Here is a 27036-nt window from a genome sequence, read left to right as displayed (position 1 = left end):
AACCAGATGACTCCCAGTGGTTCCTACTAACCTCTGTTCTTCTGTGATCTTAGCTGTGGGAAGCTGAATTAAAGGCGCCTGTTTGCAAATGTGACCATCTTGGGTGTCTCCTTCTGGAGCATGTTTCTGTGAAGGGCAATCATGACTGAATTTTCAGAACAGTGGACTTTGTAGCACCTTTTGAAGAAAATGGGCTTTCAGGATTTTGAACACCAAAATACTGCTATCCAGTTTGAATGACCACTTTTATTCTATCAAGTGTGTGTGTGCGGGGGGGAGAACTGCAAGTCCATTGTCTGGAGCATGGCTTCACCTTTCTGCTCAGTATTACGCTTCGGTAGTTGCTGTGCACGGGGTGCCACGAGGAGTCATTCCATAAATTTTTCTTTCAGTGGAGCAGTACGGAAGTGTTCCTGTGGTGCCCTGTGGTACGTCACTGAGAGAGGCGCTTCCTTGGCGTACCGCGGACTCTGGTGAAGTGATCCCGGTTTCTCTTCTCTCCCAAAGGAAGTGACAGTATTTCTGTAGGAACATAACATGCTGAGGGCGGCAGAGCTCCTTTTCTGTCCTTCCTCCCTTCCAGTTGAAGAGAAACTCTGCTCTGCTCCCATTAAACTAAAACCCTCTGCCGTGGCTGCGAGGTGAAGCGGCCGCAGGAGCGTAGCCAGCGCGGGAGTCGAAAGGGAGGCACCTGCCTTCCCTGGACCCACCACGGCCGACGGGTTTTCCTTCCGTTGCTACAGGCTTGATGAATCTTCTTTTCCGACCTTTGGAAGTGCAGTACCCTGATGGGGCTTGGAGCATCTTTGCTTTCAGAGTGACTTCACAAAACATGAAGCTGGCAAGAGGAACGTTTCCAGTATTATGCTTGAATTAATTTGAACCGATTTATACCCAATTTCATTCAAAGCAGGCAGTGCAGATGGGAGTTGGCAATTTGCGTAGGCATAGTAATTTGGCTTTTTGTAATCCACATGGTGGCACAAGTCCTCAGTGTTTGAGCAGGGGTGAAATCCGGAAAATTCTGAATACTTATGTCTTTTTTTTTTCTGTCTCCCTTGTTTGGTCAAGTCCAGTCATTCAAAACTGAAAATCTCCTATCACATCATGGGGTAAATAGGTCTGCTTCTCAGCAACATTGGGAAATTAATGAACATTTGAAGAAGTGAAGTTACTGGATTGCTACATTATCATTATTTTGTTTGTGTATTGCAAATGACATTCGAAAGACCAGGTTTCTTTTTGACTTTGAAAGAGATTCATATGTATTCTTGAAAAAATGGGCTAAAAATTCATTTTAAATTGGACTGTTTTTTAAATGGCATTTTACTATGAATTTCTATTTTGTCTAATGTTGCATTTAAGCCATCTTTCATTTTTACTGGGTAACAAACAGTCTTTCCTCTAACACCAGTATCGATAGTATTGGGCTTCTATTTTAATTAATCCCTTGTTTAGAGCAGAGCACATCTGAAGACAGCGTTATGACACTGATCAGTCAATGCATAAGCAAATATGACAATGTTTCTGATACGTAGTATAACCCAGAGTGACCCAGCTTCCAAATTTCAGTCCAACTTTTCAGCATAGACTGACCTTGCTCTGCGATTCTTTGAGGACAAACTTAATGAACATTTGACAACAGATATTTCATTCCAGTTGTGTATACCACAGCTATTGCCTACCTGCTAATACTAATAAGATCTGTTAAGGGCGTTGCTAGTATTTGACTCTCCAATGCCATTCATGGCTTTTCTTCCCTTCGGAGTGGGGTTTTTTGGCCAGGTGGAGTGAAGGTTAATTAGTGTACCATCCTGCACTGTTGCAGTGCGTGCATATGTATAGTGATAGCTCTGTCAGAAACACAGTCTCCTAGAGGCAAGGTCTTCAAATTAGCCTTCAGAAGGGCCTGTCAGATGAAATCGTTTATTTGTGGGTTTGGGGCTTTTTTTTTTTTTTTTTTTTTAGTGTGTACCATTTTAGTAAATCTCCTCTAGCAGTCACTCCCTGACTTCTAGGCAGGTAATTTGGAAGAGGAGAAAGTTCTTTATTTAGCAAAACCTTGGGGCTGGTGTATTGCCCCTTGTACCCACAGTTCTCTGCCTGCAGTGGAGATACCCTGCTGTTCTTCACAGGGAATGGTGCTGTGCCCGAAATCTTGCCTGTCTGGCCTGGTGAGCCGCTGTCATAGCCGATACCAATGTGCTTGCAACGTCTGAACAAGGAGCTTCCCAAGCAAGGAGTGCGAGCTGCCACGGCTGTGTGCGCCTGGGAAAGAGCCTCCCCCGCCTGCCTGCAGGCCAGGGTGACCAGAAGATGTCACATGCGGGGACTTGTGGGTCTATGCTGTCTTTTTCCAAACCAGCCCTGTGGCAGCAAGCAGGTCCTCCTAATGATACATGCAATGTTAGCAGACAAAGAGCGATTCCCACAGCACAATGGGATGTTTTTGTCATTGAGATAGAGCTGAATTACAAGCTTTGCCATGAATTTTATACAATCCTAATGGACCATAATCCTTATAATGTGACAGGTTTGTGGCTGAGATTACTAAAATATTTACCCCCAGCATCTTTTTTTAATACATTTGTATTCTATCTCACGAGCAAAAGCAATATGTCAACAGAAAAAGAGAGATTTGTCATCAATCTGTTATCAGCAACCAGCACTCCAGCCAGCAGGAAAGGTTTGGGTTTTTTTTTTTTTAATAACAGATATACTTCTCTTTCCCTGTCTCCTGACCGAGAAAGACAGTTCCAAGGGAATGTCTGCAGACACAGAGAGGAGACTGACACTTGCCTCTTTTTGTAGAAGTCCATGCCATGACAGCTTTGTTTCCCCGGCCCCGCGTTGACCTTGTGCGACTCCGCACAGTCACCTCAGAGTCCCCCGTCTCTGGGCTCTTTCTACACTTCTGACTACATCACACTGATAAGGAATAGATTTAAATACTTAAAAATCAGCTGTCACTCCCTTCTCCCTGACCCTTTGGCATCCGCAGTTATTTTCATGGCTTGATTGTGCTTTTGGCTTGCAGCGCGTGTGTCATGTCAGCATCAGTTTTCTCACAGTTGGACCCATGATGGCAGGGGCCGTTGTTTAATTAGTGTCTCTACAAACTGCCTCAAGTTGCATGGCTATAAAGGCAGTTGAATAAAGCAATATGCAGTAGAGTGTGACGCATGCAGAGCTACCTTTATTGTGGACTTGAAATAGGTCTTCAAAGGAAACTGTTGGAATAAAGAATTTGTGTGCAAAATGGCTCATGAACTGCTAACTTCAATGCAGTTGAATAAATTTTGGACCAAATTCCTTCTTGTCATGTATATTGATTCATCATTTTACCTTTCTGCCGTTTGGGAGTGAAATAGTGTGATTTTCAAAATGATAGCACTGTATGCACATTTTGCGCAGGCAAATTCCAACTACATTTAGAAAGTTGTTCTTTGTGAAACAGAGGTCTGCCCCCCCACCGATATTATTAAAAAAAAAAAAAATAGAAAAGCAAAGCTTTAAAAGGTGAGCGATGTCTGTGATTTTACTGTGCACCAATGACCTAGAGATACCTGGGTCTCAAAGCCATGCCGTGGATGGTACTTTCCTTCTTTGTCCCATCGTCCTCTGTGGGACTATTATCCTTCTAAATCTCTTAAGTAAAAAATAAAACTATGGTTAACTCCTGTCTATTGTGTTAAAAGCTAGTTAGGTTGCCTTTTCTTTTTAGATTGTGAATTTTAACCCAGTTATCAAAATACCAGTATGTATTATATATCCAGCAAAACACCAGCACTCAGAAAGGGGGAATGGGATGTTCACAGACATCTGTGCTGCTACTGGCCTCTTAGTTGGAAAAGTGTGTTTTAAAAGAATGATATATAGTCATGCCTCTGAAAGCATTTTGGGTAAAAAAAAGCAAACAAAATACATCTCTAATTTTTGCTGTCAAATTTCTATCTATTGACTGTCCTAGAGCGTCAGTTGGCTCGTAAATATTAGAGCTTGAGTTTGCATCCTGAGCATACTGCGGGGGTGAATCTCGGGTTTGTCCCCGCTTGCTGCACCTTGGTCCACGTTGTGGAGTGTTGTGGAGCGCACGGATCAGCTTCCTTTCCGATTAAGCTGGACTGGCAGGTGTGCTCCCCTAGCGCCGCCCAGCAGCTGCAGGAGCCTCGGAGCAGTCTAGCTCCAGGGAAAGCTGCCGACTCTCCCGGCTCCTCTGCTGTTGCCCTGCAGGCAGCTCCCTAAGGTGCCCGTGAAGCCCTGGCGCTACAGGCAATGCAGAGCACGTCCGGGGGCCTGGGGGAAATTCTCCTGGGTGCTCAAGTGCGCAGGAAAGGCTGCTGAGGCTGCTGTGGTGGCAGCAGGCAGTCAGCAGTGCCCCAGTGTTTCTGAGGGTCGGAGCAGCCCCACATGAGAAGAGCAAAAGGCTGAGCGTGTGGCAGTAGGGCTGTGCGAGCAGCAGTCTGTCCTGTGTTTAGAGGGATGCTTGGGTGCTCGCTGAAGTCTGGCCAGCAACTGGAAGGATCGGAGATGCGTTTGGATGTGTTGCCACTCCCAGCTGGTCTCCAGACCCACGTGCAGGGGCCTGCACATTGCCCAGGCTTGCTGCGGGGCCAAGTCAGGAGGGGCTGGGGTGCGTGGTGAACCTCAGAAAATTTTTGGAGCTTTAGTTTTGTCCCTGAGTCTGTCCAAACCGCCTACCTTCCCCCTCACCCCTTTTCCCGCAAACACAACGGAGTCCTGCATGCCCCCTCGGCAGGAGCAGAGGGGGTACCTGGGGGGAGGCGAGGCTGAGCGAGCGGGCGCTGGGATTTCACTGGCTTAATCTCTCGGCAGACTATTAATTTCCTTCTTACTACAACCATATGGGTTTCCCATGCTGAACCGTAGCATTGTGCTGTGCTGTAAAACCCTTACTGCCTAATAGGAGCATGGGGATTCCTGAAACTGTAACTCACAGTGTTAGGATGAGAGAGTCAATCTCCGATAAACTTGTGGTTTAAGGTCTTTCCATAGGCTTCCTCTCTGCACCTTTGCTCTCTGCATCACACTGCTTCAGCCTCCATGTCTTCTGTCACTCTCAGCACTTCAGCATTTAGCCATTTTATCCCTTTTGTTGATGTTTTGGTTGCCTGCTAAAACAGCTCGTGTTTCTCGACAGTTTTTGTCCTACCACCTTGTAGCCAGGAACACAGACCTTCTCCTTTCAGAAACGACTGCCTGGTGGTCAGTTCTGACTGGAGAATTTTAATTAGTGGCAGCTGAATTAGGGTGTTAACGGGTTTGGATGATTGCTGCAGAGGTAAAAAAAGTGGTAAGCCAGAGCATCTAGTAAGGAGAAAGAGCGTTACTTGGTAACTTTACCACAGTGTTTATGTTTATGACACTTCGACCACTACTGTGCGGATGTTGGGGGGTTCCCACGCATTCAAATGCTACTGCAGGCGCGTCAGAGCTATTATATGCTGCAATGCAAAGCACCTAACTCCTTCTCTGCTTGCCTAAATTTAAGTGCCCAAATAGAATAAAACAGGCCAAGGAAATGCATGAAATTCGAGGCTGGGAGAGGTGCAATTATTAGTTTTTCAGGATTTATGTGTAGAGAGGATTACCGGCTGCCTTTGTGTTCCCACAGAATAGCTCTGTCTTGGAAAGCGGTTGACAAGGAGGTTTTTGTATAATTCCAAGTTATCTCTATTTCTGCTTGCCTGGATCAGCCAAGCCCTCGTCTAGTATTCTAGTATTTTAGATTCTTCTAGTATTAAAATCATAACCGTAACTGTGCTCTGGCATGTACTAGGGTTAACTGCTGCAGCTGGATACAGACAGTGTTGTGTGTACCCTACATTAAGGACACAGAATAATTTTGGACAGTGTCATTATTGTATTAATTGAACTCCATTCTGCATCAGTGGCTTCACTGAGCCATTAGGGTTTGCCTGCAGCAGAACTCCTTGCTATTATTTAGCAAATGTTGCTTTGGTAGCCACCAGTGCAGATGTCAGAGAGGTAGTTAAATAAGTCAGTATAGATGTATAGTCTTCAACCGAAGATTTTATGTATATAACAGAAATCTCTATTGGAATTGCTTAGTGAATATCCATTTTACCGCAGTCACAACTCTTTGGAGCAGTGCAGGCTTTTTCTCTGTTGAAGAATGGAAACCCTTTACTTATATACAGAGTTTGCACTTCCTTTACTGTGGATCTGATTCTGTAAACCTTTAAGTAGTGTCATCGGGAATCAGGAAAATTGCTCCCTTGAGAGAGGATATACATCTATGAAAAGGATTTGCAGGCTCAGGATTTTGCAGCGAAGATTGTTACATGTTGTTTTTCTGCCTCTCTGATGCTATTCTCTGAACATCTGACATACATGTCATTGAGTGAAGGACAAACAGCACATACAGATCCATGGGCCTTTTTTTAAAATTTTGGCACAAGTTAATGTAATGGTACAGGCTGCTGGAAGCTGTTCCTGTGTTACCTCCTGGAGGGGCCTGTTTATGGGCAATAGATGAGAAAATTCCTGTATAAGGGAACTGAAGTATTCACAGTTTCCATGATGTCCAGAAAATGATTTTTTCTGCAGCTGTGAGAAGTTGCTAGGGAACAGAGCTAACTCGTTTTCACTGATCAGTCTTCGTTAGTGCCGTTGAGGTAATCTTCTCATTCATTGTTCAGTGATACTGTTGTTTTGTTCCTCGTTAAGCTGCGATTTGGGAATAGCGCACAACTGTCCTGCTTATGAAGTTTGAAATAAACTTTCTAATGAAGAATATTTTTATGACACTTCAGAGCACGCACTAAACTCTTCACCAAGAGCGCAGTGAGTCGCAGGGTGTCAGAGCAAGGAGCCGAGCGGGGGGACCTTGCCCCTGCCCCGGGGCCGCGGAGGTGAACCATCACTGCTAGGAGCGTTTGGCTTGCAAAGCCTTTGGGCGCTTCTGCGCCTCTCCAGGAACGGGCAGCAGCGTGTTGGGGGCTTCTTTTGAGATAAAAGTGCTATCCACATATATGATATTATTTTCATTGCAAGTTACATTTTAGCCTCAGTCTTAAAGCACGCGCTGTGTAGGGTGGGTGTTCCTTCACTGAACACCAGGCAGGCAGTAGGCCTGTTGTAGAGGAGGCTGGGCAGTGGCTGAGCAGTCTGCTTGGTAATTCTGCTTGGTAAGTCAAAAGTCTTGTAGTTTTGATTGCTAGCAGCATCTTTCCATTTGAGTCTTGTAGAAAGCCTCTCTATATAACATATAATATATAGTCTATATATGTAATATAATATATAAATTTTATAATATATAATACATATAGAGTACATATATGTATAATATGTTACGTATAATATATATGTATACTATAGTATCCCTCCTAGCTCTTTGCTACCATTTTCTCACCTGTGAAACAGGGTGAATGGCACTCTATATTCACTGTGCAGAGTCCCCAGTATTTAGCTTTGTTTTTCCTATCCTTCCTTGATTTAAAAAATTGTTGGTAGCCACAGGGTACTGCCTGAACTGCCCGGCACTGTCAGCAGTCTTGCCAGGAAATGAAGGGGTGTGTTGTTCTGTGTGTGTGCGTGTGTGTGCGCATGTGTGGAAGAGGGGAAGTGGTTTTTTTATAAGCAGTTCAGAGAGGTATATTTCAGAATCTACATTTATATTTTTTGCATTTATTTTCTAAACAGCAGTTGGAAGCAGTCCACAGGGCTCCCAGCCACGTTAGATCAGCAGGCAGCTCTATTTATCTTTGTCTTTCATTTCTGTAAACAAACACCTTCCTTCACACCTTTGAATACATAAATATTTTGTTCAGTATTGCTGCTCGTTATTGCCCAATTATCCATTCCTGTAGGAAAACGTGCCATGCAGCAGGGAGAGGTGACAGTAAGTCTCTATTATAGCCCTGGATACGCTGAGTAGTTTGGAGTAGGCAGAGATCGTGGTTCCCTTCCTTACCTTCATCTGTAGCTATCAACCTTAAGACAGTAACTCTTCTTAAACATCATTACACGTATAATTCATAATGCTTATCATTGTACAGCTACTGGCAGAAATACAGGCTTGTCCCATAACACAATAATGCCTCCTTAGGGCATCTCTAACAGGAACATTGTCAGTAGTAGTAGTTGTGTCTTATCTGTCCTGTTACTGAGACTTTGCCTGCCAGTAGCATCTATTTCCGTAATGCCACCTCAGGGTACAGCACAGCTGCCTTACTCTTTCTTGCTGCTTTGCCACCTATTTGACATCCTGGACAGTCCACAAGATGAAGTCTGCTGAAGGGTGCAGCTGCTACACAGACATGATGTATATGAAGAACCTGTTCCTGGCTTTTCCGTCATGTTTGGGATCCCAAGATGGGAACTGCTGGGATCCCTGTGGAGGTGCAGTGCTGCTCTTATTACTCACATAACTGATTAGGTTTGCTTTCTGAGCTCGCATTCAGGGTCTCTGCTTTGAATTGATTTGTGTCCAGTCTTTCCTCTTAATTCTCCGGAGAATGGTAAGTTTTACATCTTGCAAAACATATTTTTCATAAGAATTTTCTTTTTGCAAACCATAGGAATATATCTAAGTCTGCATATGTGTAATGTGTGTGTATGCATACATATAGACAATTGTGTGCACGCACGCAAACTGTAAGTACAATAGACGGTTCTGTCAAGCCCAAGAAATGCATATTCCAAAGGGATCTATTTTATTTAACTCATGATACACACAATTCAACTTTTGAAACCTAAACTGGTCTTCTGCCTTTTCACTAATTAAATTTTTTTATAAATCCACCTGGGTTTTTTCGGTTTGAGTTTTTTTTCTTTTCTCTGTAGTATCTCCATTTGAATGATGGTGATTTAGTGTCTGGGTGGAATGGTTTTTCCTCCTGAAATGTTAATTAGATAGAGAACATGTTATGCTTTGGAAAAGCTGCATTGCAAACCCATAGATAAACAGATTGATTTAATTTTAATCTGCTTTCATGGTGATGCATAATGATAACTGGTTTCTGTCTCACAGGGCTGAAAACCACAGACCTTAATAAGAGTTTGTGGGTATATTATACAGCTTTAAATAGCTTATGTTGTGCTAGACCGCTCTCCATAATTTATTCTAACTCCATCAGTATCTCAGGGACTCCCGATTCTCTTCTGCTGTGGATTTTCAATCAGTGAAACTATTAGTGTAATCTGAAGAAACTTGGAGGCATCTTCTCTGAAAACAACTGACAAGACTGGTTTGTACACCAGAGCGTTCCATGGGGGAAAAAAGATTTGCAGAAGTCACAGAATCGCAGAATAGTTGGAGTTGGCAGGGAGAGATCATCTGGTCCAAGGCCCCTGATCAAGCAGGGTCAACTAGAGCAAGTTGCCCAGGACCATGTCCACTTAGGTTTTGAATATCTCCAAGGATGGAGCCTCCACAACCTCTCTGGGCCACTCGTTCTGGTGTTGAAGCACCCTCACAGAGTACAGAGAGCTGCAGGTGCAGTGCATGCAGTGGAAGGTAAGAAATGGGTCACTGTCACAAAGGGTCCCCAGCATAAGCTATATTTTTCCCTTGATTCTAGACTATCTCTGTGCACCTTTTGAGAGTAACCAAAATCATAGACAAACTGGCAGTAGTCTAAAGGATCCTGGTGGGGAGTAGCACAGATTCCTTTTTCCGTGCTTGAAAAGAGACTGGAATTGATTCTGCAAATTGCTCAGCAGATTCAAGCCCTTGGCAGGGGAGGAGGTTGTGCCAGGAGATGAAACATCAGCACACAGATGTCAGACTGAACCGTTCCGGTATCAGAATGGCCTCATTTTTGCAACACACAGCAATAGAGTGACCTCAGGTACTGCAGAGGGTGACCGCATTTTATGTACTCGCAGTGTTTGCTTTTGAGACAGTGGTCATTCTGCTCTGACTTGCCAGAAAGAAGCATTTCCCTGTTAGGACCATGAGTACTTTGTGGGTTTCTTGCAGGGAGTATTTAGCTGCTGTCTTAGATCTTAGACTTTCCTCCTTCTTCAGGACAAATATATAAAGATTTCAGCTTGCTATCATAGCTCTTCATGGAAAAAGACTGAAAGTCATGTCTTTTTCCACTCACATTTTGCTTGTCATCGATTTTAAATACTAGTTACAGTAATAGGGTAACATGGTTAGTGAGGTTTTCTGACTACCAGAGGTTATACCAGCAAACGCCTCCCCAAACTCATTACTGCTGTTACAGTACAAAGGTGGAGAGCATCATCCTGTGAAGCTGAATATTGCTTTGGTCCCTCTCCATTGCCGGGTTAAGATTAGGCTCTGGGCGGTAAAAAGCACTGAAGACAAACAGAAATAGAAACCCCTCAAGTTATTTCTGAAGTGCTTTGAGGAGATATGATGGCAAAGGCAAATTCATAGCTCAATAGAGAACTGCAGCATCTGTTGGGTGCCTAGAAGCTCTCAAAAATGTGCCCCTCTGTGCACAATTTATCTGCCACCTCCTATCAGCCACTGGTAACATGATAACTGGGGGTAGCACCAGTGTTAACAGCCTCCCATTTCTCTTTTTTGCTTTAATGGTGAAAGCTCACTTTTCAGAAGGAGCATGAAAAATTCCCATGTACTTTTGCCCAGAGCCCTCACAGTAATAGAAAACCAGAATCAATGTCATGGATTTAAAATATCTTTATTTAGAGCTGTTTGGGGGTTAGATTCTTTGTTTATTCATGCTTTGTGTTGGAGCAGAGGGAGGCATGACATTTGCATCCTGCGTGCAGGACACTGGCAGGAGCAAAATGTGGAGAGGGAGTCCTGCCCGTGGCAGGATTTCTGCAGCTTCTGCACGGTCCTTGTCTTTGATCTCTTCTTACATGTCTTGGAGGGAGAATTTGCGTGCCTTCTCTCTCTCTTTTTTTTCCCTTTCCCTGTGGTGTTTCGAACCAGACACTTGGTTGACATTGTACCATGGCACTTAGCAGCACATGTGCTGTAATGCTGTTATTTTTCACCAGCCAGCTGTTCCACTTTATACAACACTTAAGTAACAATTTCACAGCCATTACCAGCCTGCAGTAATGACATGGGCTGAAAGCTAAGCGCTAACTGGTTGTAAACTACAAAAACCAGGGAGATGCTAAAACAGACACTTTGATAAATGAAAAAGGACATTGGCTGCATTTTAATTGGTTGAGTTGAAGCCTCTTTTATCACTAGAGTAAACATGGTGTTTAGTGGGTCAGGAGATAGAATTGGGAATCACTATCTTTATGCACTTAGGAAATGTATTTGTTTGATTTCAGGTGTGATGTATTGATTTCGGGAGTTCCTTCTACATCTTTTTTTCCTCCCTTCCCTGGCTTTGCACCCTGTCAGCACTGACGGGTTTTTGGGGGTTGAGGTCTCCCAAGGGCTTGCTTTGCCATGAGTGGCTTGTGAAGGGGGGAGCTGCTTGCAAGTCTCAGAGCAGCACACCAGGGTAGATCACAACCTGTGGCACATTTGTACCAAGCAGCTATGGAAATGTTTAGTTAAAGAAGCATCCTTGTTTAAAAAAAAAAAAAAAGTATTAAACATGATTGAAATGTTTAATAAGTCTTTTTTCTCCTTCTCTTTTCCAAAGTGGAACCTGGCCCAAAGTAAAGCGACTGGGAGAAAATACTCAAGCAACTTTCCTTCCTGCTGCCCCGCTGCACTATTTTAACCAAACGTATGATATGTTGTCCTTATGCTGTGAACAAACATATGAAAAAGCTTTGCCATAGGCCTCTTTGCATATTGAACTGAGAAAGCGTAGTAAGCTGAACAGTGGCAGAACGGCAAGGCTGCGTCTCACGAGCAGCAGAAGGGCTGAGCCGCAGCCTGCCCTGTGACAGCCAGGCAGTTCAGTATGGCAGATTTGCAAGGGAGTGGTTGAGCCCTGACAGCAGTCATAGTGCTTTCACCTCAAGTGTTTTTGGATTTTAATCTGCTGACAAATAACATACCTTCAGTTATTATTAAGCCTGTTTGGTCCAGGTCAATCTTGGGTAATTGCCAAGTCCTGCAGCCCGGGTAAATTGGGTGAATATAATCGTGCGGTTCACCAACTGTAGCAAACGCAGCATCAAGACACCCCAAAGCAGCAGCTTTTCCTGGGATCATGGAGTTGAAGCTTTTGTGCTAATTATAGAAGTGCATTTAACTGACTCTTCTTGAAAGAGTTGCTAACCTCTAGTTCTGTAGAAAACAGCAATCTTGTTCTGTTATTGTTTCCAGTAAAATTAGAGGTTTGGGGCTTTAACAGATGACTAAATTAGATCTTATCAAAAACTCTTCTAGGAAATCCTGATCCTTAGACTGCAATTACCCCAGGGAGCATATGCAAGGATTTACATTTGTTTTGAAACGTTAGAAATCAGTGCTAGATGGCACTTTGTCACTGGGTAATGTGAATGTCAAGGATAAACAAACTCAACTTGCCTTTCTGTTTTTGTGTCCATTTTGCTGGTTTACTGCATCATTCTGGCATTTAATGGAGTCCAGACAGAAAATAAGAGGATGGTGTCAGTTATTGTCTCTGTGTTTGTTCACTTACTTTTGATCTGTCTATATTGCTTTTTAAAATGGAAGTGAGAAATTTCCTCAATTTTTAGTGAGTGGCTGTTTGCTTAGCAGAACTGAGACCTTGGGCAGCATTCTCATTTACAGTGAAGCCGCGGCATATGTGCCAGCAGTGCAAGGTAGAATATAGTGTGCTCTCACACTGCTTTTTTCTTTAATTCCTCCCAGTTTTTGTGATAAAACATATAAAACATATTTGTCATATAGTCAAAGTCGTGTGTTGTATGTTTTTACATAGTAATTGTAATGTGCCCCAACTTCTAATCACACGGTTGTTTTGATGTGAGGCTACCATCTGTTTGGGTTTCCAGGACTTGTAACTTTTTTTTTTTTGCTTAGAAATCTTGTCCAGGAGACTTGAAGGGCTTAAGGTCTTTATCCAGGATTTCCAGATGTCTCGCAGCAGGACCAGTCTTGCTGCAAGTGCCCCAAGGAGACCTCATGGCATATAGAAATCCTAGATATGTTCAAAGGTGTGTGCAGACCGTGGGGCAGCACATCGCATACTCGTCAGACACCCGTGCGCTGCTCCCAGGGTTCGTACCCGTGCAGTACGCCCGGGTGCTGGACTTAGCACACGCGCTCAGGGCAGATACACGCTCGCTCGTGCCCCCGTGCAAGCAGCTCTGGCTGGGGGTGCAGCAGCCGGCCTGGGCCGGAGCTGAGCACAGGGGTTTGGCTTCCTCCAGGCAGTTGCCTTTTCATATGTATATGCTCTATGAGATGGCCCAAATCCTGTGCTGGGATCTTCTGCCCAACTGTAATGTCCCACTAGAGAGAGAGCAGCTGCGCTGGAGAGCTGGAGGTGTGTGTTCTCAACCACAGCCTGCTGAGCCTGGACAGCCCTGAGCCACCCTCGTTGCCTGGCAAAGTGGAAATCATTTTTCTCTCTCTACGTTGATCTTAGCTGACAGTCAGCAATCATCCTTTTTTGCGGTGGAACAGAAAGGCAGGCGCAGATACTGGTCACTGGGACTAGCTGGAGACATGAGCTGAAAAACGTTTCATCCAGGCTCTCTGGTCTTTTCTGCCTCCCTTTCTCTGTCTACCATGCCAGATATATGTAATTTAGTTTCTGCTCTTCTTTGACCATTGGTCCCTCTTCCTGAGGGACATTCGTGGTCTAGGAGCAGTAACTGCATCCTGCTTAAAGTACATTTGGGGAAATTGGCATAGAAGAGCCTGGGCACAAATTGGCAGCCCTTCATGTACATTCTTCCAGGAGTGCTAAGGAAATGACAGCAGCTGCCTTTGAGCTAGCAAAGGAGGAATTAAATGCAGTCCTGTTGGTCCAAGACAGCTGAAGCAATCCTTTGCCTTTTTATTCTGAGAACGTCTGTGTGGACATTGTCCTTCAAAGAATTCGCAGGCAATTTTATGTGGAGGCAGATCCTATAGTTCTTGTTTTACTGATATTAGCATCTCTGCACGGTAGCAGCTGTTTATACAAAAATCACATACCTTTTTTTTTCAGAATTGAAAACCTGCCATAACACCAAATAGATGTTGTGTATGAGATTTTAAGCAAATATAATTAAACTGTCATTTCCTGACAGCTCATATATGAGGCTGTTTGACCACACAGGATCTTTTTTTTTTGTAAACGTATTTGGAGACCAAAAGTTAACAATACCAGAAACTCCTAATTCAGTAAATTGGCCAGCGTTACATAGCTATGGAATAATTCACTAGTGCTTTAAGACACACATTTAAATATTTAGTTAAAGAAGGGGAGAGAAATAATTAGGGAGTACAGCATCTGCAAAAAGGAAATAAAATGGATTTTTAGAAATATGCATACTGTTCCTATTCTCCACGAGTAACTCGAACCCAGAAGTATTGTGCTAAGATATGAGAACCAGAAAGTACCTCTCACTAATAGCCAGTCTAGTCATCATGACTGCCAAACTTTGTCAGGCAGCTTTTCTTGCTGTTTAATCTTTTGCATGGAAATAGAGCCCTTGAACTGAAAAGAAACTGCTCACTTTTGGAGGACTAAGCACATGCAAAGTATTTTTAGAATCAGAGCCTATAGGACAATTACACCATCAGTGCTGAAAGAAAATGAAGAAATGTTATGGACTCAGTGAAATCTGGAGCAAGGATATGAAACGTCTTCACTTGGAGTAATTGAGAGTCAATGTAGACCGTGCATATCCTGAGACCCAGGAAAGGTTTTCAGTTCCTTACTCCAGATATAAACCCCAGCAAAAACCCGACTTAATTTTGGGACAAACGTGGTACATTCCTCCCCCGTACAATGATTTCTAGGCAAAAGAGAGCTTTGATGTGCTCAGTGACGCCCATGGTCTCAATGCTGGAAGAAGAGTGAGGAGCATGCTCCAGAACATACCTACTCTGCAATTTAGACATGACTAAAGTTGTAATTACAGTTAGTTCAATAAGGTTTTTGTCTTGATATCATTTCTTTAAAACGTGGAATTCTTAATTAATTCTCTTATCTCTTTTCCTTATAATACTGTCAAATTCTAATGAGTGGTAGCATTTTCTGTCAATGAGAAAATGATGAAGTAAGTAACAAATTAAGCTGATGTTTTGTGTCTAACTGGTGAAATATCCTCTTGTTCCTCTTAGAGCAAAGGTGAAGAAAGGTGTGAATATTTTCAGTGTACGAGCCAGCAGCCCATACTTGTGGGACATCAGAGAGAGCATGGGTTATACTGGGAAATATGCACCAGCTGTTATTGTTTGCCAGAGGAAATCTGCTACCTCTGAAAACAGGTAGGTCATTTCCAGCAGTCTTTTAATAACTGATGGTGGGTTTTCTTTTTCAAAGCATTTTGCCGTTATTTTAATTAATTTTCTTAGTGCCTAACTATGTACTGTGAGTATATTTTTGGAAAAGCTGGGGCTGTCTTTATTTTGTAGTGCATTGCTACCTCTGCTTTAAACAAAAATGTTGTTCAGTCTGGATACCCAAGGGAAGTGAAAACTAACAGGAAATATTGCTGTCACAGAATATTCAGAAGAACATGTTTCATATCTTTGAATTTAGTTCTGACTAGTTTAATCTCTTCAAATTATTTGCTGCCAGGCTTTACACCAGCCGTTGGTTAGTTATGGGGAGAGGAATTAATGTTAAGCTTTCCAGAGGAAACTAAAATATATTCCATGTATCAAACACACATTTCTGTTAGTGTTTTATATGAATTTTTAATCTGCGGTGGAAATAGATTTTTCTACTTACATTCCCATTGTGCAATCACTTACATAGAACATTGACCCTCCTGAACAGCTCTCATCTGGCAGCTGCATGTTCCTCTTCTAATCACAGCTCATTACTTTAATGGATACATTTTTAAATTTTTTGCTGCTTCTTGTCCATTGTTTCTGGAAATGTATGGCAAGTGCATATTTATAAGGATCTGACAGGCTGTATATGTATTGTCTTTGGCACCACGGTTAGAAAACTCACCTTGTAACAGGGGAGCTCCAATTTTGCTGTTATTTACTTGTTAAATTTTACAAAATCTTACAGGTTTGGGGGATTTCCTATGAGATTTAGAGTTTTTAAATAAAAGCCCTCTGAACCTAATACCTAGGAAGCATCGTGTCTTTGCAATCTGGGAGGATGAGGAAAAGAGAGGAAGGGAAGAACTTCCTTTTATAATCATCATATAGGTCACTTTTTCCTTATTAAAACTCAGTTTCTACACAATTTCCCTGATACAGTATCCTGACTATGCTGTATCATCTAACGTGTATGTTGTCTCATACCTGACTGAATTTTATTGGTCAAAGAAGCAATGCGTAGGTATGTCCAAGGTCACAGCTGTCTACTTTCTAGAAGAACCTGTCCGACAGAGTCTTTAAAATGCTGATTCAAAGCTATTTGAAGGCTGCATGAGTATTTCCACTGACTGAAATGGGCATTGGATCAGAATCAACGATTATTTCAACAGGCAGGTTTCTGTCACACTTTACCTCGTAGGGTCCACGCAGTGCATTTGCCTGGTTTCTCCTTCTCATCAGGAAAATATAATGCAACATCATGGGTGAACTGAAGCTTGGCAACTTATTTCACTTCACTAGTCATCATTCAGTGTCAGGTTTTCAAAACGACCTTTTTTTCAAAAAAGTGTTGTGTCGCCTTTCACGCAGTGGTTGTTGTTGCTCTATGCTTTCCTATGCTCGCTATAAACATGGCTTCAGGTTTAGTAAAAGAAACGTGAGCTGGTGTATATTTTCGATTTTACTGAAAAGAAAATCAAGAGAAGGCACTGCGTATATGTAACTCATAACTTTTGTTTTGACTGATTCCATCTGAGTTCCCTCAGTTGAGACTTGGTGTTCTTTTCACTTGTGAAAACTTCTTGTTCATTGTTTGTAAACAAATGTAAAATATTTGCAATGTATTATTCAGGATGTTGTTTTCCTCATTAAATTTAGTCACATCTATTTTGCTATTCGTTTTAAGTAGTAAGATCAAGCATTATATGGGACGAGAGTGTGCTCAGTACTTTTTTGGGAAATAATTTTCCTTTATCTAACATGTTTGCCATCACTAAACATGCGCAATGAATAACAGTTAAATATTGGTGTCTCTTACCAAGTTGTTTACCTCCATAGTTCATTTAGAAATTCTGCAAAATCTATTTGCATATTGTTTAATTACTCTTAAAAATCAGAGATCTGATCACATGAATGCAAAGGTGGCAGTGTTAATTAACTAGAGACTCAGTGCTTTTGTGTTTCTGATACTTTTACATGGATCAGGAAATAGTGTTAATAAAGCTAAGTTACTGTGACAGGTGTAATTTCACGGATTAAGGAGGCACTTGTGCAAGCAACAAACTTAACCAGGATGCCTGTGCGTTTCTTTATCTAAGTTTGAAATATATCACTCATTTTATTTGGAGAGGTTTTGGCACTGAAAGCTTATCATAACAGGATTAACATATAAATATTATCACAGCCAGCAGGGTGTTTTAGAATGAATATTAACAGCAAATATTATGAGTCTGTATGAGAATGACTAATTAAGCCCATCTGTCAAATATGATTTGAAGTTCTCAGTGCCTTGCTTATTATGGGCTCGTGACAGTGTTCCAGATTAATGATGAAGCAATTAGAGTTTTCCCCAATTCTTCTGATTTCATTCTTGGACAATAATAATTTTGTAACACTCTTAAATCATGACCCGTGAGATTATTAGATGGGCTTAATACTTGTAGCAACTGTACAGATTTGCTGTTCTTCTCTGAGAATCATCTGTCTTCCACCCCTCTCTTCCCATGTAGACCACAAAACCAAACCGGGAATTGTGTGTTGCGAATTAATCAGTGACTTGGGAAACATTTAAACACCGATTGAGCCGGGGAGTCCCAATATGTGCCATCCTTTGTCTGTTCATTTGTTTTTTTCTTTTGGAATTTGGCTGATGTTTCTTTTTCTGAATTCCTTGTGTGAGGATGCAAGTAGAATGGCAAAGTGAGGTTAAAAGAATATTGCATTTCAAGAAAGTTCTACTGGGTTAGTGTTGTTTCTTGGTGTGTCTGAAGTTGAGCATCTCTGCTGTGCTAGCAATGGTTATAAGAAGAAGGAGACTGCCCAAAAGTGGAAGATGTGGATTCCTTTCTGTGCTTCTCCTGTGTTTCCCGTTTGACTGGATGCAGGCCAGGTTGGGATGGATTTGAAAATTACTGAGGTGGCTGGATATGCAAATTTATTGAGTTTTCCAAATGGGCCTAGCAACCAAACTGGTAATGACTTGAGAGAAAGGTATCTAAGAAATTTCAAGGACCTCAGTTTCTCATCTGTAAAATATGGTTGATAGCTCTTTCCTATATCAAGAGCTGTTGCAGAGACATTAAGTGAGGTGCTCCGATATGATGCTGATAGCGATCGTGCTGGTATTATCCTCATACAATATTCTATTCATTTTTAGATTTTTGGGTACAAAATGTTTGTTCTTCCATTGGAGAATACAGTATTGATCTCCATGTTTATGGCAGGAATGAGACCACTAATCCATGCAAGTGCAAATAGCTACAAACTCGGACATCTCTGAGTAGAACCTGAGGTCTGGATCTGGCTGTTCTCCAGCTCTGCTTGGCAATTTTCTCTTGCCTTCCTTATTGTTGAAACTGCTACCAAGATAGCATTTCCTTTGTTGCTTACCACTTACATTTTTGGGTAACGGTTCTATAGCATTAAGGATTTTTTGGCTTATTCTGCCTGAAATTGGTTTCTGGTCCTGCTGTTGGTGGGGAAACTCATTTTCATTTCAAACTACAGTGTGGCTGAGTCAACATCTGAAAATTCTGACACAGTGAGAGGCAATGGCAGTGTTTCCTGGGCTGTATCCGCCATTTGTTCCTGTGTGTCTCATGCTTCCATGATACTATATCCCAGTGCTTATTTTTTCTTAACACTTTAGTAATACAAGAAATTAACTCAATATTAGATAAAAATGAGGGACAGGAAAGCATATGGTAGCATTGCCTTTTATTTTCCTACACAATATTTTCTTTTTATTACGTTTCTACCGTTATCCTTAGTGTCCTATATTTCTCACGTTCTAATCTAGTATGGGATCTCACATTTAGTTATTTAACATCTCGTTTTCGTGTTGTAACAGCAGTGAGCTATTGCCTCATTCTGTTACTTGTTGCATCTGCCAGTACATTTGATAGACTCTCAAGAGTGCTGTAATCCTAAAATACAGTACGGCTTTTTATCCTGAAGCAACAAAAGCAACAAATTTGTCATAAATAATAGCCTAATAGCCACAATAATTATATTATGCGTCTTGCTGGTGTTCATCAAAATGCTTCATAAACGTGGTTTTATGTTTTAGATCACCACTGTTTTTTTCCTTGCTATTCATGTATTCACATGGCTTTATCAACAAGAGATGTATTATTGCTGGGAGAGATAAAATTCTATACTCAGTGGAATTACAAAAAAGATGCATGCTGAAGCAAAAATAATTTCCAGTAGTTTGTCCCATCATAATGTTAATCACGTAGGCTCCAGTTTGTCATGATGAAACTGAAGCAAGAAAAAGATTTTAGAAATCATACATGCTTTCAAACAATGTATTCAAGTATGGTGTTAAAAAAGTTGGACAAGCAGTGTGGCGGGGGGTTGGCTGAAGTTGTATGTTTGGGTGTCTTTATGGTGATGCAAGAGATTATTTTTCTCCTCCAAAGATAAAGTAGTATCTGAATCCTAGCTACGTGCAAGAGGCTTATAATTATGAGCAAAAAAAAGTTTTCTTTTTATTCCTATTTTCAGGGTGGAAAAGAGTGTGGGGGGGAGTATGTTCTATGTGGTTTCAGAACTACTTCCTGAGAGTAACAGTCAAGCCCTAAAAAGCTAGCTATCAACCCAGCATCAGTGAAGTCAAGCAAAGGATAACATGTTAATTTGATTCTGAAATACCGGAGTTTAACACAATTTACACTTCCTAGTGATCTGGGGGATGATCAGTTGTGAATGCATTTGCCCTGGCTCTCTTGGGAGTTTCCTAGTGCATACTCATTGGGTTTTCCTTTTGCCTTCCTGTGCTTTTCGAAACCTCTAGGCTTCTGAGAGTTGATATGTTGTGATGATGTGAAAATACTAAACATCTCAGCAATCATGTTTACATTGCACTGTTTGAAAGCAATTAGTTGCAAAATTTCTATTTCTCATTTAGAGCTTATTTTAAAACTTAAACGTGCCCTCTGAGAGAAAACCCTTACAGATGTCAAGACAAAATATTTATGCTCATGTAGCAAGCCTCAGTGCATCATGCTTTTACATGCTGACCCACTTTTTTCTTTTTTAAAATGAAAACTATTTTATTTACCAAGAAACCCAGTCTTTATCTTGAAATCATCTTACCCAATGCTAATATACTAGATAAAAGTCATCACCTTGAAGCAAATCAAAAGAAAAGATGTGAAATATTAACTAACAACTCTTAGATAAAGACATTACTGGGAGAGGCTTTTTCACCCATTTGTTTGAAATGGATTCATTCATTTAAAAACAAAAAGACTGCAGGAAAACACTTCAAAGGCATGTAGATAGTTTCCTGGCATCTTAGAGGTGGACTCGGTTTCTGTACCTCTGACATTTAGGTGGAGGAGATTCCACAGGGCAATTCAGCTGTCGTTGCGAGGAAGACGATTCTCTTTAATCTCAGCTGAACTTTAGGATTCTCCTTAGAAGGGAAGGATCTTCCTGCGTTCTTTTGTTTGTGAGCATAACATTTATTGGAAATGAGGAAAAGGGACAATTAGCATTGAATTGCTGACACTGTCTCTTGAAGCAGTCTGAAAAAATAAAATAAAGTTCCCCCATTCAGGGAGTATCCTTTTGAAATACTAATGTACGATTATGTAAAATTTATTCTCTACAAACCCTTTGCAACTGATATTCAGAGCTGTGTCATTGCCTTGTGCATAAGGGAAGTGGTAAAGGTGAGGTACCGCTGGAGTGGAACTTGCCATGACTTCACAGTTCACAACAGGACCGAACAGTCAGGAAAGTAAAAGAGATTCTCAGTAGTACCTGTACCTTTTTATACCACTATGATATCCCTCCATCAGCGGTAGAATCTTTTGGGCTGAATGGGAGAAAGTCAGACCCTTTGGAAGCGTAGTTGAGCAGCACATCACTATTATAAGGGCTTCTATTCCACTTTGTGACCTAGTGTGAAGAATGAGAATACACCAGAAAGCTGCAGGGCACAGGCAGAGTTTACTGCAATACAGCTGTCTTCTGCCTATTCCAACTCTTCTCTCCACCACAGTGTGTCCATTTCTGCATATCCAAAAAGCCAGAGAAGAAATTCTGCATTCTGTATAATGTCACAACAGAAAACAACCTGAGAAAGAATTTCTTAAGTTGAATTGGACTAGTTCCGTGTTTCTCATATGCTTGCATCAGGCTAACCTCTCCCAACTCATTTCAGGTAGAGCTTTGAACAGAAGAAATTTTGGCTGCAGGAGTGCTTGGAAGGAGAGATGAATTTAATTTCCTGTTCTATCTCATCTGAAAAGAGAAAATCACAGGCAGGGTTTTTATCACCTCTGTATTTTTGGATTAATTTTTTTTTAATATACAAATGTAATCATGGAAAGAAGGATCTAAAAACTACTGCGTACATGTGGTTTGCTAATGACACCATAATTAAATATATAACAGGTATTCCATATTCCCTTGTTCATGAGGTCAGCTAAGAATTCGAGAAAAGGTGCAATATCTTCATCGTCAATTATTGTGAGAGCTCAGAAGATGGAGGTCTCTTGAACGAATCTGCGAAGTCCTGTGGTAGAGGTCTGGTGATCCCTATGATCCTGCTGCTGAAGACCATATCATAATGCATACATGGGAGGAGGCAGTTATGTTATTTGCATTTCCAGAAGTTCTCAAGACACATAAAGTTCTTTGTGATGTGTTGATAATTAGGCTTGTTTTCTTTGATGTATAGTGCCTTCCATAAAATAAGGTTCCATAGCACAGTGATCAGAATGACTTTGCTACAATGCCAGGCATAGTCTAGGGGGATCCTTTTAAAGACACTGTAATTGTTCAGGTTAAATGATTTGCATCTGTAAAATCTGCAAATAACAAATGATGTTTGGTGTTCAGTCCCCTTTCATTGTGAGTTCTCGACATGCAGAACTGGGAATCAAATAACTGGAGGGAAAGACTCTAAGCCCACGTCACTTGCTGGCCGAGATCAGTGATGGAGACAGCAGATCACTCACAGATGTGTTGGCTCCCAGTCCTCTCTTCTACCTCCCTCCCGGGGTGAAATGCAGGTGTGTACAGGTATTTCTGCCACCTCCATTGCAGAGAAGATGCCTTCCTTTCTGTATGGCATTTAAGTACCTAAAGGACATTTACAACAGTCTGGATACCTTCATACATACTTAATGTCTTTATTTTTACCCAGTTTTATCTCATGTGCCAAACATCATTTTCAATCCGAGGAGGAAGGATTTCCCGTAAGAACCTTAAGGGTTCATCATCACCGTGCTTGCTCTGTGTTTATGGTACTTATCACTGTAGTCCATAAACCTTTAAAAGCCCCAGGCCTCATAATAATAATTCTAGTGGGACAGGAACACTTTGCTACCTATTAAAAACGAGACAGCAAGTGAGCAATCTTCTATCTATGAAAAATGTAATATTAAATGCAAAAATGTGTCACATGAAAGTGTCTTTAATGGTGCTGTTGACTTTCTTTTCCTTGGAGGAAATCCTGTAAGAAGTAATTCTAATTAGTGAGTTAGAAAGTGAGGGCATGACTTTAAAATACGAGCTGAAATTAAAAATATGCCTGCTGCTGTTCAGGAATGGGGATTCCCATTTTTTGAATGAAAAAAGTCACTGAAAGTTAGTCATCACACATAAATGAACATACAGCAATGTATGGATCAAAAGGTTAACAGAATCATGTAATACAGTCTGGCATCTATACATCGTAAGACTAATCCTAAGTAAATTCCAACTGCAAGTACAAGGATGAAGTTCACTAGGCATTTGAGTTACTTTATGGCTTCATCTCTTAATGTATAGATTTACTGATGACATGAACAAGCTACGGTTACAATATTAAAGATGTACAGGTTGTTTATGTGAACTGTTGATGCAGATATAACTCCTCATCTAATTAATTTCTTCACCTTGGCCACCTCTCAGCCTTTAATTCACCTCCATGCGGTAAGATAAGGCTGCTGGCCCAGCTGGATCGAGGCACAGATTGGATATGGGCTGGATTTTAAAGACAGTCCTGACACTGTAATGCTGAACATCACCTATTAGGTCTTATGTGCGTGCAGGGACATGGGGTTAGCAGCTAAGCTCAGGATGAGCAACCTGTAAGTCGATTCACAGAGCAGGAAGCTGCACAGCGCTAATCGCTAAGACGATGCAGAGCCAGCGGTGCGTTGCTTCATGACCCGCTGTAACTGCACCAGCCTCAAGAACTCGCCCAGGGTGGCGCAGGAAGAGTGGCAGAGCAGGAATTAAACGGAGATCTTCTGCTCGAGCGTCAGCTAGTCCCTTGGGTGTCACCTAGCACCAAAGACTGCTTTCTCTTCTCGGGAACAACTTTCCCTCCCAGGAGTTTATGCAGAGCTCTCTGGGACTCACAGTGCGTCTTAGAGCTCTCCTGGAAGAGTTTGCTGTTGACTTTCCTTCTGCTCTAAGAAAGTGGGCTGTGTAAGGATAATAGGGTGGGTTGTCTTTGTGGGCGTCGTTGATTCCACCATACACACACACGCACACACGTGTGTGTGTATAAATATGTGTATGTATGTTAAAATCAGCAGCAGGACAGGAAACGTCTGGTGGTATGAGATTTGACAGGCCGAGCTGTCGTGGTGATTGCTGGATATTTTGGGTTACATGAATGGAGCGTGCAATGTGATTCATTCCTCCCCCCACATGCTATTCTGCAGCAACGAGCAGTATTTCCACCTCTACCACCACACTCCCATCTTCTGCAAATGTTTTCCAGCCTAAGGTGTCATCTGAAATATAAATTTTTAATGTTCTACAGAGCCTGCTTTCAATTTGCACCTTTTCCTTAGAGTCTGAATCTTTCAAATTAAAATCCATCCTTATTGTATAAGTTTATGAATGATGTGTTTTATGTATGATATTTTGCCACAAAATTGAGCATAGGAATGAATAGAAAAGGTGTTACATAATAAGTTAGACGAAACTACATTTTAGAGGATACAGGAGTGGGGAACCAGGTTATATGTTCTATGTCACATAAGGGAGCCAGGACAAATGGCTTGTTGATCCTTTGGCAAGGTACAGAAATGTTACAGGGTAAGTTTTCCTTTGGTACTCAGCTGTCCTGAGAACTCTAAGCTTATTCATGCAAGAGGCATAAATATTATTTCACATTAGATACATTCTTAATTTGGGTAACTGACAGCTCAGCTGCTGTGTCTTTGATTCAGGACCAGCTCAGATTGCTCATGGTTCAGTTACAATCTACCAGTGGACGCAGCTATGTGACAAAGAGCAGTCTACCCCTTAATTTCGGCACTCGTGTTGACAATAGCAAAAAGAGGAAGAAATCAGTTGGTTATGCTGTCTCTGTGCTTGAAATTCATTGTCAGGGTGATGGTGGAGGGATTGCTTGCACTTTTGTAAATGTATTAATGTTACTCTCAGTTTCAGGGATTACCTGAAGCTCATATTCAAATGTGCAAGGAGCTGAGTAGGTGACCACTGTTGCCAGCCTTTCTTACTATAAAATTTTCTCTAGCGTATTGAAAGAGTCATGCCTGCCTTTCCACAGCTTCTTCTGAAATATCTGTAGAATACCTTTGATGTTGACAAGATACTATTCTTTTTTTTAAGCCTTTATCCACTGGAAGCTTTCCTAAAGCCTAGTTTTGTGAACTTTGGCATGGGGACCGTGGAACTGTATAGCTATTCAATTTATACTGTAGAAAGTAAGACTATATAGCTTTCATCTTCTATTTCTTACACTGCCATTCTAAATCAACTGTAAAATCAATCCCAAAGCATCTAATTCTGATATTTTTAAAATTCCCATTTCAGCTATATCCTAATGCGTCAGAGCCTTCACATGTTTGTTTACAGTACCGCCGGCAAATGCCATTGTGTCCTTCTCCCATATTAAAGGTGAAGGCCACGATACCGAGAGGCCAAGGATATGTCTACGCAGCACAGCGGTGCCATGTGAGCATGAACAGGCCAACGGGACTAGCGTAGTGCCACGTGCTCACGGGGCCGAGGCACAGTCACCACATCCTGGTCACTGAACAGTCAGCGTCGTAGAAAATAGGACCGTATCGTGTATGGCGTGTTACTCTGAGCCCAGAAGAAAACAAAGCGCTGATGAAGCTTCCTCATTTTCACTTTCTTTGAACCTTACATTTAATCTTATCCTGGAAGGAAAATAATTAGCTTGAATAATTTTCAATCCAATTAATCTATTCCTAAGTGGCAAATACTATACCTGGAAATGGATCGATTATGAAACGTTTCCTCTGAGATGTACCTTCCTGTTAATTGTGGAAGGCAATTAATTTCCTTACAGGCACACACAGGTCTTTTTATGTAAAGGAAAGCAACAGGCACAGAAGAGAATAAAAGAAGAGTATTATAAAATGTTAGGATTATCAGTTTCAATAAATATAATAATAAGTACGACATGCGTACATAGATGCATATATAAAACATCTGCCAACCTCTGTAGCAGAGAAGCTTTCAAAAGTTTCAGAAATTAGGACATCTTAGAATTAATCTTTCATGCATATTCATTAAAAAACAGTTTTACTTATATGAACACACGCTATTTTTTCCATAGGATTCTGGGCAGAGGAGTATTTGGCAGACATACTCTAACAAGGCTCTAGATGATATGTTTTTCAAAATTACTTCCCCTTTACCCTGAGTCCTATGGTTTGGAAATATTTGGGCAAATTTTCAGATTTTCATAGGGAAAAGAAAATTCAGATTTGCATTTTGGATGCAAAATCCAAAGGATAGCCAAAGGATACCTGAATATCCAAAGGATACTTGCCAGATTTTAAGGCCTCTCTTGAAAGCATAGAGCCAGTATAATGTTCTTCTGTTTTTTAAATGTTTATCTCCCATTCTAAAAACCTTCTAATATGAACAAATAATGCAGTTCTCCTAAACTGTAATGCAAACAGCTCTATGGTTACAATTTTAACTAGAATTTCCCCCAAAAGATAAATTTAGGCAGACTTTTGATATGGAGATTTATATCTGAATAGTTTAATTTTCAGCAATGCTGTCAGCTACTGAGTAGACAACTCCACAACAAACCATTTTGAATGGTCTTAATTATTTTGTAGCTATCAAAAACCACAAGTAATATGTTCCTATACTCTCACTGATACCTGTATTTTGTTAGAGACACGTATACACACTGAGTACGTACATGCAGTCTATATGCAATTCTTTTTCAATTTTTATAGATTGAATCCGGTTTGATTTTATGCACATATAATACCCAAGAACATGTTTTCTCTGAAAGAGAGAGGTTGTGGGTGTGTTCTACATTTGTTTTATATATTTTAGTGATGTAAACCCCTGACTTAGTCCCTAAGAGTCTCAGAGAGAATTACAATAACTTGATGAAGAATTACTGTTTATTGAAAATCAAGATTTTGTTCTCATAAACAACATGAAAATAAATCTTTTTTGCAGTGGCTCTAAGCAGCAAATGAAGATCAAGATTTTCGCTGTCTCTAGTGCATGGGGATAAACACATGCTTTCAGAAACGCAGCCTTCAGATCAAGCCTTTGAGATGGTGGGAATCAGCAATTGTTTTGTAAAAGCAGTATTTTGCTCCTTACTTTCGGATTCTGTTTCTGACTCCCTTATTGTGCTTACGTAACTCTCTAGTAAAATATCTCCTATTCAGGGGTTTAAAGGATTAATCTTGTTTAGGAAAACAAATGTTTCTTCTGCTTCTTGAATA

The 27036-nt window shown here is 41.2% G+C and overlaps 1 protein-coding gene across 1 annotated transcript in view; it reads left to right on the top strand.

The window, feature by feature from the left end:
- TMEM132D (transmembrane protein 132D) overlaps positions 1-27036 on the top strand; it is a 274373-nt gene that overhangs the window by 99284 nt on the left and 148053 nt on the right. Inside the window, exon 3 of the mRNA XM_026114487.2 lies at positions 15170-15316. Coding sequence (XP_025970272.2) covers positions 15170-15316 — 147 coding nt within the window. The remainder of the gene's footprint in view (positions 1-15169; positions 15317-27036) is intronic.

The sequence above is a fragment of the Dromaius novaehollandiae genome, chromosome 17, assembly GCF_036370855.1.
Source record: "Dromaius novaehollandiae isolate bDroNov1 chromosome 17, bDroNov1.hap1, whole genome shotgun sequence".
Taxonomy (NCBI): Eukaryota; Metazoa; Chordata; class Aves; order Casuariiformes; family Dromaiidae; genus Dromaius; species Dromaius novaehollandiae.
This window is presented reverse-complemented; position numbering and strand designations above follow the sequence as displayed.